Source organism: Trachemys scripta, chromosome 5 (assembly GCF_013100865.1).
Source record: "Trachemys scripta elegans isolate TJP31775 chromosome 5, CAS_Tse_1.0, whole genome shotgun sequence".
Classification (NCBI taxonomy): domain Eukaryota; kingdom Metazoa; phylum Chordata; order Testudines; family Emydidae; genus Trachemys; species Trachemys scripta.
This window is the reverse complement of record NC_048302.1, coordinates 134,471,912-134,485,988: the sequence shown is the minus strand read 5'-3', so window position 1 is coordinate 134,485,988 and position 14,077 is coordinate 134,471,912. Positions and strand designations below refer to the sequence as shown.

The 14,077-nt window shown below is 56.7% G+C and overlaps 1 protein-coding gene across 1 annotated transcript in view; it reads left to right on the top strand.

The window, feature by feature from the left end:
- ADAM33 (ADAM metallopeptidase domain 33) overlaps positions 1–14,077 on the top strand; it is a gene marked incomplete in the record, with an annotated part of 75,505 nt that overhangs the window by 28,791 nt on the left and 32,637 nt on the right. Inside the window, 1 exon segment of the mRNA XM_034772285.1 lies at positions 9,462–9,540. Coding sequence (XP_034628176.1) covers positions 9,462–9,540 — 79 coding nt within the window.

Genomic DNA, 14,077 nt, shown 5'->3' with positions numbered 1-14,077 from the left:
CACCGCCGGGAAGCAGCGGGGCATTGTGCTAGCTTGCGGAGCCCCCGCTGATGGAGGGTTCTCGCCTGCGGGGCGATGCCTTCCGGGGCAGTGAGTGCAGGGGGAGTTGGCAGCAGAGTTCATAGACTCATAGACTTTAAGGTCACAAGGGACCATTATGATCATCTGGTCTGACCCCCTGCATGTCGCAGGCCACAAAGCCGTCCCTACCCTTTCCCTTGACTCTGCTGTTGAAGTCCCCAAATCCTGTGGCTTAGTGACTTCAATTGGCAGAGAACCCTCCTAAAGTTTAGTCTTAGTTCTATGCGGAGTGGGCCCCCCCTTGCCTGCATCTAATACTGGCTTCTGGGCTAAACGCAGGCGTCACGCTTGCTTTGCGCGTGTAGCACTCACGCCGGAACGCCAGAGTTACGTTTCTCGGCACCCTGTCACTTGCAGGCCGAGCCCCGTCCCGGGTCAGGAGCTCTGCCCAAGAGGTTAGAGGGGACACAGTGGGGAAGCAAGGCGTGGCCCCGGGAAAAGGAGGCACCAGGGAGACTGCGCGAATGTGGGGCGTTGTTTGGTTATTTGGATATTAAGGTCAGTAAAACCCCAGTTTTAACACCAGGTCCCCACTCCCGTAGCCCGATGCAGTACAAGGCACGTGACACACAAGGGTACATTTATGTACATAACTGGGGTGCCGGGAGGCAGTGGGTACTGGCCTCGGTCCTGACATGGGGTGTAACCTTTGTAACCCTGACCCATGTCTGTGATCGGGTAGGGGATAAAAAAGTCTCTTTCCAATCTTCCCATGCATCTCCCCACTCCTCTTATTACAGCATGCACAGTTTGTAAGCAGAGAGAGAGAGAGAGAGCGGTGCGTGGAGACCGGTTTAAATTTCATTCTGGCTTAATTTGATGCACCCTGTTTGCCAGCCCTTGGATGGAACCCCAGCCCTCCCCTTCTTCCCTTGTTAGCATTGGGCCGTAAACGTTTGGAAGCCAGCCTCGTTTGCGGCCGTCTGGCTGCTTTGGGTAACGAGAGACAAGCCAGAAGGAAACCAGAACTCGCTTTCATTGAAAAATGCTGACCGCTGAAGAAGCCTGATGAGTAATGATGCTGGCTCTGAGCAGAGAGCAGCGGAGTTTCCCTGCAGGGAAGAAAGCACGGCTGTGCATGCAAGGAGGTGGGTGTGCAAGAGTGTGTGCTTACACACGTAAGGTGTGTGCAAAGGTGCTGGCGTCCCTGGGAGCAGGGAGAGCGGAGCATGTGACCATGCATGTGTTTGCATTTGTGAAGGGGCAACACTCTGGGAAGGGGTGTGTCAGTTCTCCCTCTACCACTGGTCTTGTAGGTGATAACCGCTTACTACTGCTGCTGGCTAAAGGGACTGTTCCTTTAGCTTAAGTGGTGGAGGTCTGTGCTGTGGTGGTGAACGTCCCAGGTTCAGACCTTGCTGATACTGTATGCAGAAGGCCGTTACAGAGCGTTGTGAGCATGGGGGTGAGGGGTTTGTCTATCCGATATACTACAAGGATATATGTGTGTGCACCCCCTCGCCCCTTAAGGGCTTCTGATAACACCCGGGGAACCAGGGGTCTGATCGGAAGTCAGTGGAAAAGCTGCTATTGACTTCCAAGTGCTTTGGATCAGACCCGGTAAGAGCAAGGAGGAGCTGGCTTGGGGCTGTTGGCCTGTAACACGTGTAGCCTCATTTCCCCCATCCAGCCCCCTGTTTTCTATATCCAGAGATAGTAAAAGTGACACTGAGGCTTCCCTCTTGACTTGAGTTCCTGGATCTGCATCTCGGCTACCAAACCTGCCAGCTTCCTTTGCTCTTACAACCACAGAGGAAGCTGTAGGCGTTTCTGACCTCATCAGCGAGCGAAAGGGAGCTGCTGAGCCCTGAGGGGGGAAGTAGAAGATGGACGGACTTTTCCAGTTTGTTTTAAGCACGTGTGCAGTTCTTGGGCCAGGCAGGTTTAAATCGACCCAGCGGCAGTGACTTTGATGGATCAAGGTCAGTTTACACTAGCTGGGGATCAGCGATCTGCCATGTACACATTCATGATCTGGAATTGTAAACCTTTTCATTCATATTTTTTTTTAATCGTTTTGATTCCCCTTGAGCCAGGGAAAAGAAGGGTATTGAATCCCACCCTAAATAGCCCTCTCACCTCCCCCGTTTTATTTTTCTAAGATGCCGTTTGCCAGAAAAACTTGAGGGAAAGCTCACGGGAGAGTTCTTCAGGCTTTCTTTGGTGGAAGCTTCCCATTTTGATTGCAGTGGTAGGACCCTGATGGGGGTAATTCAGCCAGTCCTCCGGCAGCCCCCTTTGCACACTGCAACCCAGTGACTAAACGCTGTGAAAGTTGTTGTGGAAACAATATCTCATTTGCACCAGTGCCGTACTGCCGCACCCCTCATTCATGAGCCCAGAGGTCAGATCTTCTCAGGAGCTGGCCTCAGATGAATTATTTCACTGTAAACAGGCCACCAATCCCTTCCCTCTCAGAGAGAGAGATGGATGTGTATATTGCATCGACTTTTCAAAGCTGCTTTCGTAGCGTTTGTCATTAGCGTTCTAATAGGGGAATGAATTAAAGCCCGTTAATGATTTATACACCTTGTGTGGCTCACTTGCTCAGTGTCCTAACAGCTTTCTACTGCTACAGGCTAATGGAGCTACTCCTTTAGCTCAGGAGGTCTAGACCTCAGGTGCTGAAGGCCCTAGATTCGGTCTCTAGTGCGGACCTGGGGTAAGCGCTGTTGCAATCGCGGGCAGTATTGTCCGGTGGCTAGAGCTGACCGCTGGGAAATGAGAATTCTGAGTTCTGTTCCTGGCCTTTGCCACTGAGTCACTTTGTGCCCTTAGCTTCATGTGTTCTCGTGTCTCTGCGCCTCGGCTCGCCAGTCTGTGCGGTGGATAATCATGCTACCTCCGAGACCCTGAGCCTTCATTCGTTGTACCGTGGCTTGAGAGCTTTGCATGACAGGTGCTGTCGGAGGACACAGGATAATTACCCCATAGATCATGTGTCCAGGGGAAAGAGCTGAAGCGACGGTGCTCGGGATCAAAGTGGCTTGGACTGTCTGATGGGCGGCTGGTGGCAGCTGTAGCTGTGAAGTTCTTACTGGGAACTCCAGAGCTAAGCACTGTCCGGCCGTGGTCACTAGTGCTGCTTTCCCAGGGCTAGGACAAGGGATTGCCATACATCTAGCGATCTCCTGCGCTGGGCAGAGGTGCCGTGGACTGGGATCGTGACAGTGGTAGTTCTTAATTCCCTCCCTGCCGAACGGGATTGTGACCCTGAGCGGTCTTGGTAGCGGGGGCTTGGCTTTAAATGTCAGGCATCCCCGGAGCACTGCATGTAACAGCTCGTTCCCCCGGAGTGCTGTGATATCCAGCACACATCTGGGACTGTTTAATTGTCCTGCGAGTCAGAGGGACAGGAAGTAGGATGGATCCTAGGAGATCGGACATCCCCATGATTTTGGGGATGGGCACTGGCCCGCGTGGGTGAAAGGGGAGGGAGAGTAAAGGTCATAAAGAATATCAGGTAGGTCCTGGGGGCATTAAAGATCTCAAGGAACTTTCATAACCATAGGGGTTTGCTTTGCTGTACTCGGCCAAAATGCCCCCCATCTCTGCTGCCCTCCACCCCAGAGGTGGCTGCATTTTGGCGGGGCTCTTGTGGCCGGTTTGTGAAGAACGTCACGTCCTTTTTGACGGCAGACGTCCTGTCGCCATGAAACAGCCTTTGTTCAAATCTCGCCCCCATGCTGTGCACTGAACTCTGCTCCAGTTACGCTGGGGTAAAGCTGCAGTAACCGAAGCCAGTGGAGTTACTCCAGTGCCCCCCCAACGAGAGCAGAGCATGGCCCCCACTCTCAACATATGGGGCACTAAAGGTCACGCTGCCCGATTGTTTTGTGTTGTTTCTTTTTTAGCTCCTTTTTAATTGCCCTGAGGTGGGAAACCACAACTTGGTCCATGCCAGCTGATTGGCCCAGCCAGGGGTGGGGTGGGCGAGGAGTGGGTGGTCCCAGAATCCACAAATACATGTTGCAACTCAGCCGGCTGCAAAATAAGAAACCAGGAGAGAGGGAAAGCGTTGGCTGCTATTTTTGCTGCTGTTTGTTTTTTCTCCATCTGCTTTTCCCTCTTTTACTGTGGTATAAAATAGACCAGGTGGGGCCCGTGGGCCTGGAAGTAACCTATGTAGTTAGGGCGAGGTCTTCAGCCGATGTAAACAGTGCAGCTCCATTGACTTCACTGAATTCACTTTGTGGGATTGGGCCCTTAAATAGCATCAGCCTCGTTAGGAGGTATCTGGGCACGGTACTGTCTGGATGGGAACTCATCATGGGTCACCCTTCGTTTGGGGACGTGGCCTCATGGTTGTGACTCTAGCTCCCTGCCATCCTTGGAGAGCCCCCGGGCCTCGGGTGCAGCCTGTCAGAGCAGAGGGAAGGGCCCAGGACAAGGGTAGGAGAGGCAGGGGCTGGGAGAGGAAGGAGGAAGGTGGGGCGGCAGAAGTGAAGGAGAGGAATGGATGCTACAGGGGGATGGGGATGAATGGAGCAGGCCAGAAGAAGCGCGCTCTGGGTTCACGTTTCCCGCCACAACGTGATGGTCGCCTCTTGTCTTCCGTCCCCTGTTACTGTACAATGGTCACTGCTCACAGCGCTGCCCGCAGGCTGGTGGCTGTCACCACACACACGCAGGGCCCCGCCGGGAGGGCCTGGAAAGGGACACTCGGGCCAGACCCCGACACCGCGGAGTGCTGCCCCTGGCCTCTCCCCCTGTTCTCCAGCCTCCATAGCCGGGGCTCCTCCGCTGTCTCCCCTGGGGAACCTGCCCAATGCCCAATTGCTCTGACGTGTTGGAGCCTTTTCCTAGCATACGCCTCCATTCCTGCCTGCTGCCCCTTGCCCTACCTGCTTCCCTGGAGGTATCTCCAGACCATGTCCTCCTCCATCTTCTGGATGGGTGCAGGGAGCCTACTCCTGCCAGCACGCCTAGGAGAAGATGGGTGTCCATTGGCATCTTCCATCTGAATCCCAGACATGGAGAGGGCTCTCTCCCCCATTCCAGCCAATGCATGAAAGTTCCCGCTGAGCCTGAAGGAATGACTCACTGGCCCACGCAGGACATTCCAGCTCCGTGGATTCCTGGGAACCATACGTTCAGCGCCCTGCAGAGCCATCTCCGACCTCCTAGGCGCGCGGTTCTGTGCCAATGGCTCTGCGTGGCCGTTCTTGCTGCACACTGGAAATCCTGCAGGGCTTCCGGCGGGCTGCCCCCTGTCTGGCTGACCACATCCCGGCTCCCCCAGAGGTGGCTGCATTTCAGAGGTGATTAATGTAATTTCTGTGTGTTTGGGGCCAGGCCAAGGCCCCATGTACTCCACCGCAAGCTGAATTCTGTGGCAAGAGCCCTCGATTCTGCAGCGGTTTTGTTTCAATTCAAATCCAGATGTTTGTTTGAGATATGAAAATTCACATTGTGATCAGCACAGCAGCTCTGGGTCATTTATCCTGATGCTGAATTCAGCTCACTCGTCCCCACAGCTGCAGTTTTGGATGCCAAAGACTTTTCCATGGACCACGTGTGGCTGCATCCCAGAAACGGCTGGTGGGATGCTGGAGGTTTGGGTCACTAGCTGAGAGGCAGTTTGGGATTGGGGGCGAAGCACAGTAGCTGGATGTTTCTGCCAAACTGCTCGGTGGTGAATTAGCTCCCAAGGTTAATATTCAGACTGCCCTCTTCGGCTCTCAGTTCACACCTCTGCGTTTGCTTCAGACTCTCTGCACACTCAGGCAGGCATCACTGCATTGGGTCACATTGCCAAGGTGTCCTTCAAAGCCAGGAGGGCTAGAGGGTGTTTCTGAAATGGAAGCAGAGACTATGGCGCACAAGGGGCGGATTCCGCTGCTCGAGTATGTGGGTCCACGTGTGCAGAGCTTGGGGGTCCTGAAGGGTGACCGTGCTGTGGCCAGAGCAGTGTGGCGCATCAGAGCGCATTCTGCAGCCTCGTCTAAGTGCCCCATGAGATGGGGCCACCGTGTCCTGGAGAGACGATTCCCCAGGCTAACATGCTGCACCATTCGTAATTTTGCTGAAGCGCATCCCATTCCTCCGACCGCGCTCCCCCTTGGACCACCCTGGTTTGGAGCTCCTCCGAGGAGCTCTGGCTTATCGGCTGCAAGGGGAGGAACTTGGCCATCTTTGCTCCTCCACTTCCAGTGGGGGTCATTCCAGTCTAACCCCCCTCACTTCGCTCCCGGAGCCCCCCCGTCCTCCCCCGCGCCGGAGCCCCCCGAAAGAGGCAAACGCTGCCTTCGCTTTGGGTTTTAGACGCGTTCTGTCTCTGTTCCCGAGTCTTGTCGGCCGGCCAAACAGCAGGAAGCCATTTGTCAGCGCGGGGCTGGGGGCGTGGCAGTTGCAGAGCTTTGCAGCCGGGCTGCTGAGAGATCTCAGGCAGCTGTGGGAAAGTGACTCACACTGGGGGGGGCGTTTACGGGGGGGGGGGGTTTGCTGCTTCTCAGAACCAGCTTCTTCTGGCTTAGGGGCTTAGAAGGCCGCTGTCACTGTAGTATCTCAGCCCCTCACAGTCTTTACGGGCTTTATCCTCACGCCTCCCTTTGCAGGTGAGGCGAGGTGACTTGCCCAGGGTCACCCGGGAGGGCTGTGGCAAAGCCGGGCAATGAACCCACGTCTCCCAAGGCCTAGCTAGTGCCCTAAGCATTGGACCATCCTTCTGCCTGGATCATCCTGCCACTCCTGCGGGCTGCTTTGTCAGCGCCCGGCTGGGTCCTGCACACTCGCCCCTCTCTCTGCCCTGCCGGTAACACAGAGACGGGGAGTGAGCCGACCCCCAGGCTCCCTCCCCTACCCAAAACTAGGATCCTGGTTTTGTTCTGAGGCTCTGACAAGTTTGCTTGTATCCCCCCCCCCCCCCCCACCTTTTTTCCCCCCCCCGCACGTCGGGGCTGTTTCCTTGTTTGATTCCCATCCTCCCGCCCCTCTGCGGTGCAGAGCGCGTCCGCAGGGACAAACGCACTGTGCTGCCCTATTACAAACCTTGCAGCGTGATGCTGCTGCCTCGGTGATATTTCATGCCCAGTGGCAGCGGATTCATGGCAATCAAGGGGTTAACTCCAGCTCCGCTTCTCCCCTCTGCCCCTTGGCAGGGCCGCACATTGGCTGTTTGTGTCAGAGGCCTGTGAAGCAGAGGCTGCATCCCACAGGGGGTAATAGCCTACTTCTGCTGCCAGCTAAGGGCATTGTTCCTTTAACTTAAGTGTAGAGGTTTGCGCTTTGGTGCTGGGTTCAAACTCCGCCCGGGCCCTGTGGTGGAGCTCGTGCCCCCGGGGGAGACTAAGGGAGGCCAGACAATGTGGAGGGGTGCGCTTCACGCCCCAGGCTGTGGCATCGGGGAGTTTTCTTGTTGCGATCTCTCGCTCTAAATGCTGTTCCTCAGGGAAAAGACCTCGCTGACTGTGACTGTGGTTTGTTTTATTTCTCCTGAGTCGTCGCCCCTGGCCCCTGTCATGAGCCTAGCTGAGTCTGTCGTGCCCCAGGTCCGGCAGCTCCCAAAGGAGGGGGCAGGCAGATTTGGATTTGGGGATCCTTGACAGCCTTCAGCCCCGGCCTGCATTGGTCAGGGACGGGTGGCGGGTATGTGGGTGGATGGGTGGGATTGTAGGAAGTGCAACTTCCCCTGGCGTTAGATTTGAAATCCCCTCTGGCCTTAGGAGTTAAAACCCGGACAGCCCCTTCTCTGCACCTCCCTCTGAGTTCCTGTCCCACTTCCCCAGCTCTGTGGGGGGTCACCCACTCCTTCCCTCCTGCTGGAGCGGCAGGACCCGGCCACTTCCCCACTGCCCTCCTGCCTCAGATCTGGCCCGGCTCTCCATTCCCCTTGCCTCCATCCCCCCCCCCCAAGGACGTTACAGGAGTGTCCCATCTGCAGACAGCTTGTGCTGAGATGGGAGCCCAAGGGGAGGCCAGAAGGGGGCAAAGCACTGCGGGCTCAGAGGCCTTTAGAAAGAAGCCGTGATTCATGCTCAGCGTATGTCTCCTAATCCCAGAGCCAGAGAGGCAGGGGAGGGAGTCCAGGCGGCAGCCAACCCTACTGGCCGAGCCGCGCTCCTTTCCCCACCAGGCATCTCTGCGAGCAGGCCCTGGGTCTGCGCGCCTCTCTGGGCCGAACTCCCTTCGCTCCACGGCCCCTGACTGCTCAGCGCTGGTGACTGGGGCAGGCCCGGCAGAGCCAAGCCGCTCTCCGCTCCACGGCCCCTGACTGCTTAGAGCTGGTGACTGGGGCAGGCCCGGCAGAGCCGAGCCGCTCTCCGCTCCACGGCCCCTGACTGCTCAGCACTGGTGACTGGGGCAGAGCCAAGCAGCCCTCCGGTCTGCGGCCCGATGAGGCGAGCCGCAGCCGCCCCATGGGGAGAATCACCATGAAAGCCCAATGTAGGCCCCAGCTGGGGCTACGCCAATGCAACGAGTAACAACGGTGGGGGAGAGGGGGCAGACAGGGAAGGGGGTCTTGGGGCTGGGGAAGGCCGCAGTCTTGGTTTTGAATGGCTCCCTCTGTGGGGCTGCCTCTATTTCCAAGACAACAGCACTGGGGGAGACGGTCAGGGGCTCCGGGTTTGGAACTATGCACTCTAGGCTCCCCTAGCCCTATCCCCTTCCCCAGGCACGGCTCTTCTCTACCGGCCTACCCCTGCCCAACCCCCTGCTCCCCGATCGACCCCTCCCAGCTCCAGCTCCTCTCCTGTTTGCCTGGGCATGTCTAGTTGTGTGAACGCATAGCGAGGTGTGCGCACGCACAGAGGTGTGTGTCTGCGTGTGGATGCGGTTGTGGCGGTGTTTGCGTGGCCTCGGTGTGTTGTGTGGATCTTCCCATGTTGTGTGCGTCCAGGGACACGTCTGTGTGCGGTCCATTGGGTGTCTGCCTGCGGGGATGGCCGGCCTCTGCGCTGTGATTCAGCGGGAGGGGCGTGATGCTAACGCCACGTGCTGAGCAGGAGAGGCCTGCAGGGAAGGCATCCGCATTGAGGCTCTCGGTAGATCCACAGAACCGGTGCAGCCGGAGCAGCAGCAGGGCCACCCTCCACTGAAGCGACTCTGCTCCCACGGCCCAGTCTGTGGCAGGTGCGGCCACCACCGGGCTGAGCGCTAGCCCAGTCTGACTGGCAGGGCGGCAATCAGTGCCAGCGACCACGGGGATTTCTGTGCCGTGGACACAAGTTGGCCGCCAAGCAGCCATCAGGCGGGCCTGGCTGTCAGTCACTACTGGCCTGGTCTGCACTCGGTGTAGCCGCCTGGAGCAGAAAGGCCCCAGATCTGATCCTCCAGCCCCCACCTTTTACTGGGCTAGTCCTTGCCCCTCTTAGGAAGTAAAATAAGGAGGGACTAGGAAGACCCGGGACTGCTCACCGGGTTCTCTTGTTCTCTCCCAGCAGGCTGCTGTCGCCGGACTACACCGAGACGCACTATGCAGCCGGCGGGCAGTCGGTGACGCTGTCTCCCAACTACACCGTGAGTAGGGGGCCCGGCATTGCCAAGGGCAGAGATTTTGCAGTGGTGCTGGTGACTCTCTTCCCTCTGAGTCAGCGCTGAACCACTGCCCGGCTCCGGGTGCTGTGCTCCTGGCGGCGCCGTCCCTTGAATGACCTGGAAAGCTCAGGATCTGTCCACGTTGTGGGCGTTATGGGTCTGGTGGCACTTTTTGCAAGCTTGGGAGTGTTTGTCGCAAGCAAATTTCACCCAGCGCAAATTATTGCATTCTACCTATTTATAACCCCCTTCACTTCCTGTCCCAAACTATCATGTGGTGCCACTGTTAAACAGCTGCCATGTTCCACCCCAGAGGTGGCTGCATTTCTATGGTGGGCAAAGTGATACCTGTGTAGCGCTTGTACCTAATCTGGGAAAGGGGAGTGGAAAAGAGATTTTTACGGTGTGTGCCTAGCCAGCCCAGCTGGACTCGGGGGGGTTTGGGAGGTGCTCAGATATCATGATGAGTCCCTAGAGAGCTCGCTAGACAGCTTCATGCTTGTACAGTGCTTTGGGGTCTTGTGGGATGAGGAGCTGGGTAATTGTCGTGTCTGCCCAGTCACTCGTGGAAGAGACTGTCCGGTGTAAATCAGGATCATTCCCTTGAAATCACTGGAGCTTGCTGATTGACACCAGCTGAGAATCTGGCCTCTATCTCTCTAGGCTCCCTGCCGCCAGCACCTTTCACCAGCGCTGCACTAATCGGTGACGCGCCACCTCTCGCATCTCCTCCCTCTCACCAGCCTGTGTCCTATCGCCTCCAGATCGGAGGTGGTGACCCTCCAGGGGTGCAGGCTGGTAGGAATGGAGGATAACAGTGGCTGTCAGGGTCACCCCTTCAATATAAGTCTCAGCCTATAAGTCACAATACAAGCCAAACCATGGAGAAGAAGGATGGTCCAACGGCCAGAGCTCTAACCCGGCACTTGGGAGATATGGGTTCCATTCCTTGCTCCCCCACAACCCTCCTATGTCACCTTGGGTGACTCACTTAGCCGCTCTGTGCCTCAGTTTCCCCCTCTGTACCATTGGGATAATAGCACTGCCTCCCAGGGGTGTTGGGAGGATACTGCAGCAAAGCCTGGGAGGCACTCGGATTCGGTGGTGATGGGAGGACCAGATAAGTCCCATAGATGCATAGACAGGCTTCCATCAGGACCACAGTGCAGGGGTGTGTATGGTTTGTGGAGATTTCTGCGGGATGGGACTGTCGCTGTTTGCTTGCAGACTCTCTGAGGAGCCGCTGTATGACTCTGGTTTTGGGAGTCCTGCTTTATTGGGGGTTGCTTATGGCTAGGGGACCCCCCAGAGTAATAATATAAACCCCTCCCAGCCGGGTTCTTGGGCATTGAACGGTCAATAAAGACTTCAGGGTGGCTCATTGTCCCCATCTGACTGTTCCTGTCGGGGAGCTGCTCGGCTCCCGCGCTGAGGTGGTGGCCATGGAAACCCCCATATACCAACACGCGCTGCGGGAGTGGAAACGGAGGCACTCCGCAGTCGAGCGACTTGAAGCACAGCCGGCGAGTGTAGCGGCAGGAATGGAACCCAGGAGTCCTGACTCCCAGGCACCTACTGTGACCACCAGACAGCACACCCTGCCTGTGTAGCTCCACAGGGCTGACATGGCTGCTGTGTTGGGGGGCCGCCGAGGGCTGTGGCTGGTTTACGGCACGGATTCTCAAAGGGTGTGAGCACTCCAGCTGACTTCATCACCGCACAGGGGTGTGGTGAGGATAAACGCATTAAAGACTGTCAGATATGACTATCACAGGGGCCATCCAAGCCCCTTAGACAGACAGTCTCCTTACCCAGAGCTGCTCTCTGCTGAACCCCCAGACCTTGGGCACTATCTTCTTCTGCATATGGCTGACGGTGGCTTTCAAACCTCAACGTTCCGCAGCATTTCAAACTTTTCAATTCAAACAGTGCGGGGAAAACGCTGACACATTTTGTGACATTTCCCCCTGGTTTGTAACCAACTCTCAAAGTAAAAAAGAAAGAAAGACACACACCACATTTTGTAAAACAGAGGAAACATGGGGGAGGAAAATTCACCAAATTCCCTCTCCCGTTTGTTTTGCTGTTTGACCAGCTCTCTGCTTTTCAGATCCTGTCCTAAATTTGCAGGTTGTTTCTGGGCTCTGTGGATTAGCAGAGGTGGGCACAATGCCTTTGCCAGGTATCCCTTACCTCCCCTCTGGCATGGCACTGTCAGCTAACCTCGCCCGAACTGGGGAAGAGGTGGGTGTAGGAAAGACCGTTTGATTTACCAGAAGGACTCCCTCTCTTTAGGCTCCCACCGGACAGACAGGGCAAACAGCCCTGAAGTGGAGTTGTCGTAGCAAAAGGAAGTGGGTGGATGGATGGAGCCAGGGGGAAAGTCAATCCCTCGCAGAAAGCCTGCTGCACCGATTCTGTCTTCCCCCAGGACCACACTGCCATCTAAACACAGTTGGAGCAAAACTGGATTCTGTTACAAGGCCGGATCCTGCTGTCTGGTTTCAAGCCCCATTGGTTTCAGTGGCGAGCTCTGTTTAGCAACTGATGGCACGAAGCAGTTGCTGTCTGGCCAGGCAGCGTTAGTAGGGGCCAGGCTGTGCTAAAGATATTTAAAAACCACGCTGGAGACCCAGTGCACTTTACGGCCAATGCATTCCGGTCTGTTTCTCTACAGGCAGAGGTGATCCTAAATCTCTCTCTCTCTCACACCCACTCACCCACCCACCCCGCTGCGGGCCGAACGGGCTGTTAGAAACCAGCTGGTCTGGCACCAGACTTGAATTGTGGTTACAGCCACAGTTCTGTGGCCAGGGGAGATGGGACCATAGGCTGCCGAGGAGCCCCCGGGTCTGCCCCACCCACCACTTCCTTGCTGTCATTGTTAGAGCCTCAATATTAAGTCTCTCTCTCTCTTTTTCTTTAAGATACTCTGTCACCAGGGCATCATCCCTCCATGTCTAACATGTGATACCCTGAGGACAGGCTGCTTAGACTATCTGTCCCCCACTCATCTCCCACACCCCAAATCACAAAGCTGGCCCGAGCATGGTTTCTCCAGACCCATGGAGCCCTGCTTCTCCTCCCTTCCCTGGGCCAGGCTGCTGGGGGCAGGCTCCTCCGGCCGGGGGCTGTGGTGTGATGACATTGGGATGCCAGGTCGGCTGAAAGCGTGTTCCCCGAAGCTCAGGTTTGCTTGGCCAGGCCCGTGCATATCCCGCTGATCTCGTTTCCCCTCCGCTGTGGGTGCAGCTCTCTCAAGGGCAGCTCTGCCCCAAGCCCCCCGCGAGTGGGCACAGTCCAGCCCCCAGACAGCTTTGCACTGAGGCTGTCTGCTTTGAAAGAGTGGGCCCCGATGTGCAGACGTAGGCCTCCGAGGCTGATCACTGGACACCCTCCCCTCCCAACGCGGCTCGCCGTGGGCCTGCTTGTGTGAGCAGCCGGGGTGACCTGTTTTCCCTGGCAGCGGGGCTGACGCATGTAGCGTTAGGAATGCGAGCAGCACGTGGCTGCCTGTGTCTCTTGGACGGGATACACAGGGCCGGCTCTAGGTTTTTTGCTGCCCCAAGCAAAAAAAATTTTGGCTGCCCCCCGTCCCAGCCCTGGGCTCGTCGCCGCACTTCCCTGCCCCCCCAGCCCTGGGCTCTCCCCCACCACCCGCACACCCTTGCCGCCCCAGCCCTGGGCTCACCCCCCCCCCACATACACACCCTGCCACCCTAGCTCTGGGCTCCCCCCCCCCCCCCCCCCCCCGGCCCCCCCCCCCCCCCCCCCCGGCCCCCCCGCCCCGGGCCTCTCCCCCCCCCCCCACACCCTCCTCCCCCGCACCCTCCTTACGCCGCAGCCCTGAGTCACTAGTAACTCACTCCCAGAGCGGGTCATTCAGCAGGAATTTTAGATGTGCACAGAACACAGACAGGATTGGTTCCCATATGGCTACAGAACTGCAGTAAAGTGGAACAATTTTCAGCTTGTGTGATTGAAGGATATCTGGATGCATATTATAAGACTGTCCTACATAAATGAGGAAAAGTTGAGGTGCCTTTATTATTCTTTTGTTCCACTCTTTCATTCTATGGGGAATTTGCCAATGCAATCACTGTCTTCCTTTTAAACAAACAAACAAACAAACAAACCAACAAAAAGGCAATGGCTGATAGCAATTCCAGTCCTGATAACCACTGGGAAGCATTTCTTGCTCAATTTTATCCTACTTTTTCTACAGCAAGTTACAGTGGATCAGTATATTTGATTTGGGAGAAATGAAGTAACAGCCGCCCAAACTGAGCTTGAGCACTCCTGAATTTTGAGGTGTTCAAATCTGGAAGGCAGGTGCTGGGGGGGTGGGGGTGGGGGGCTGTGGTTCTGCAGGGGAGCACGGCAGCATGTATGCAGCAGTGTGTCTGGCGCTGTGCGAAGCCAGACACGCTGGTCTGAGTGGCACGGTAAGGGGGCTGGGGGGTTGGAGAAGGAGTAGGGGGTTCTGGGGGACAGGGAGCAGGGGGGGTTGGATGGGGCA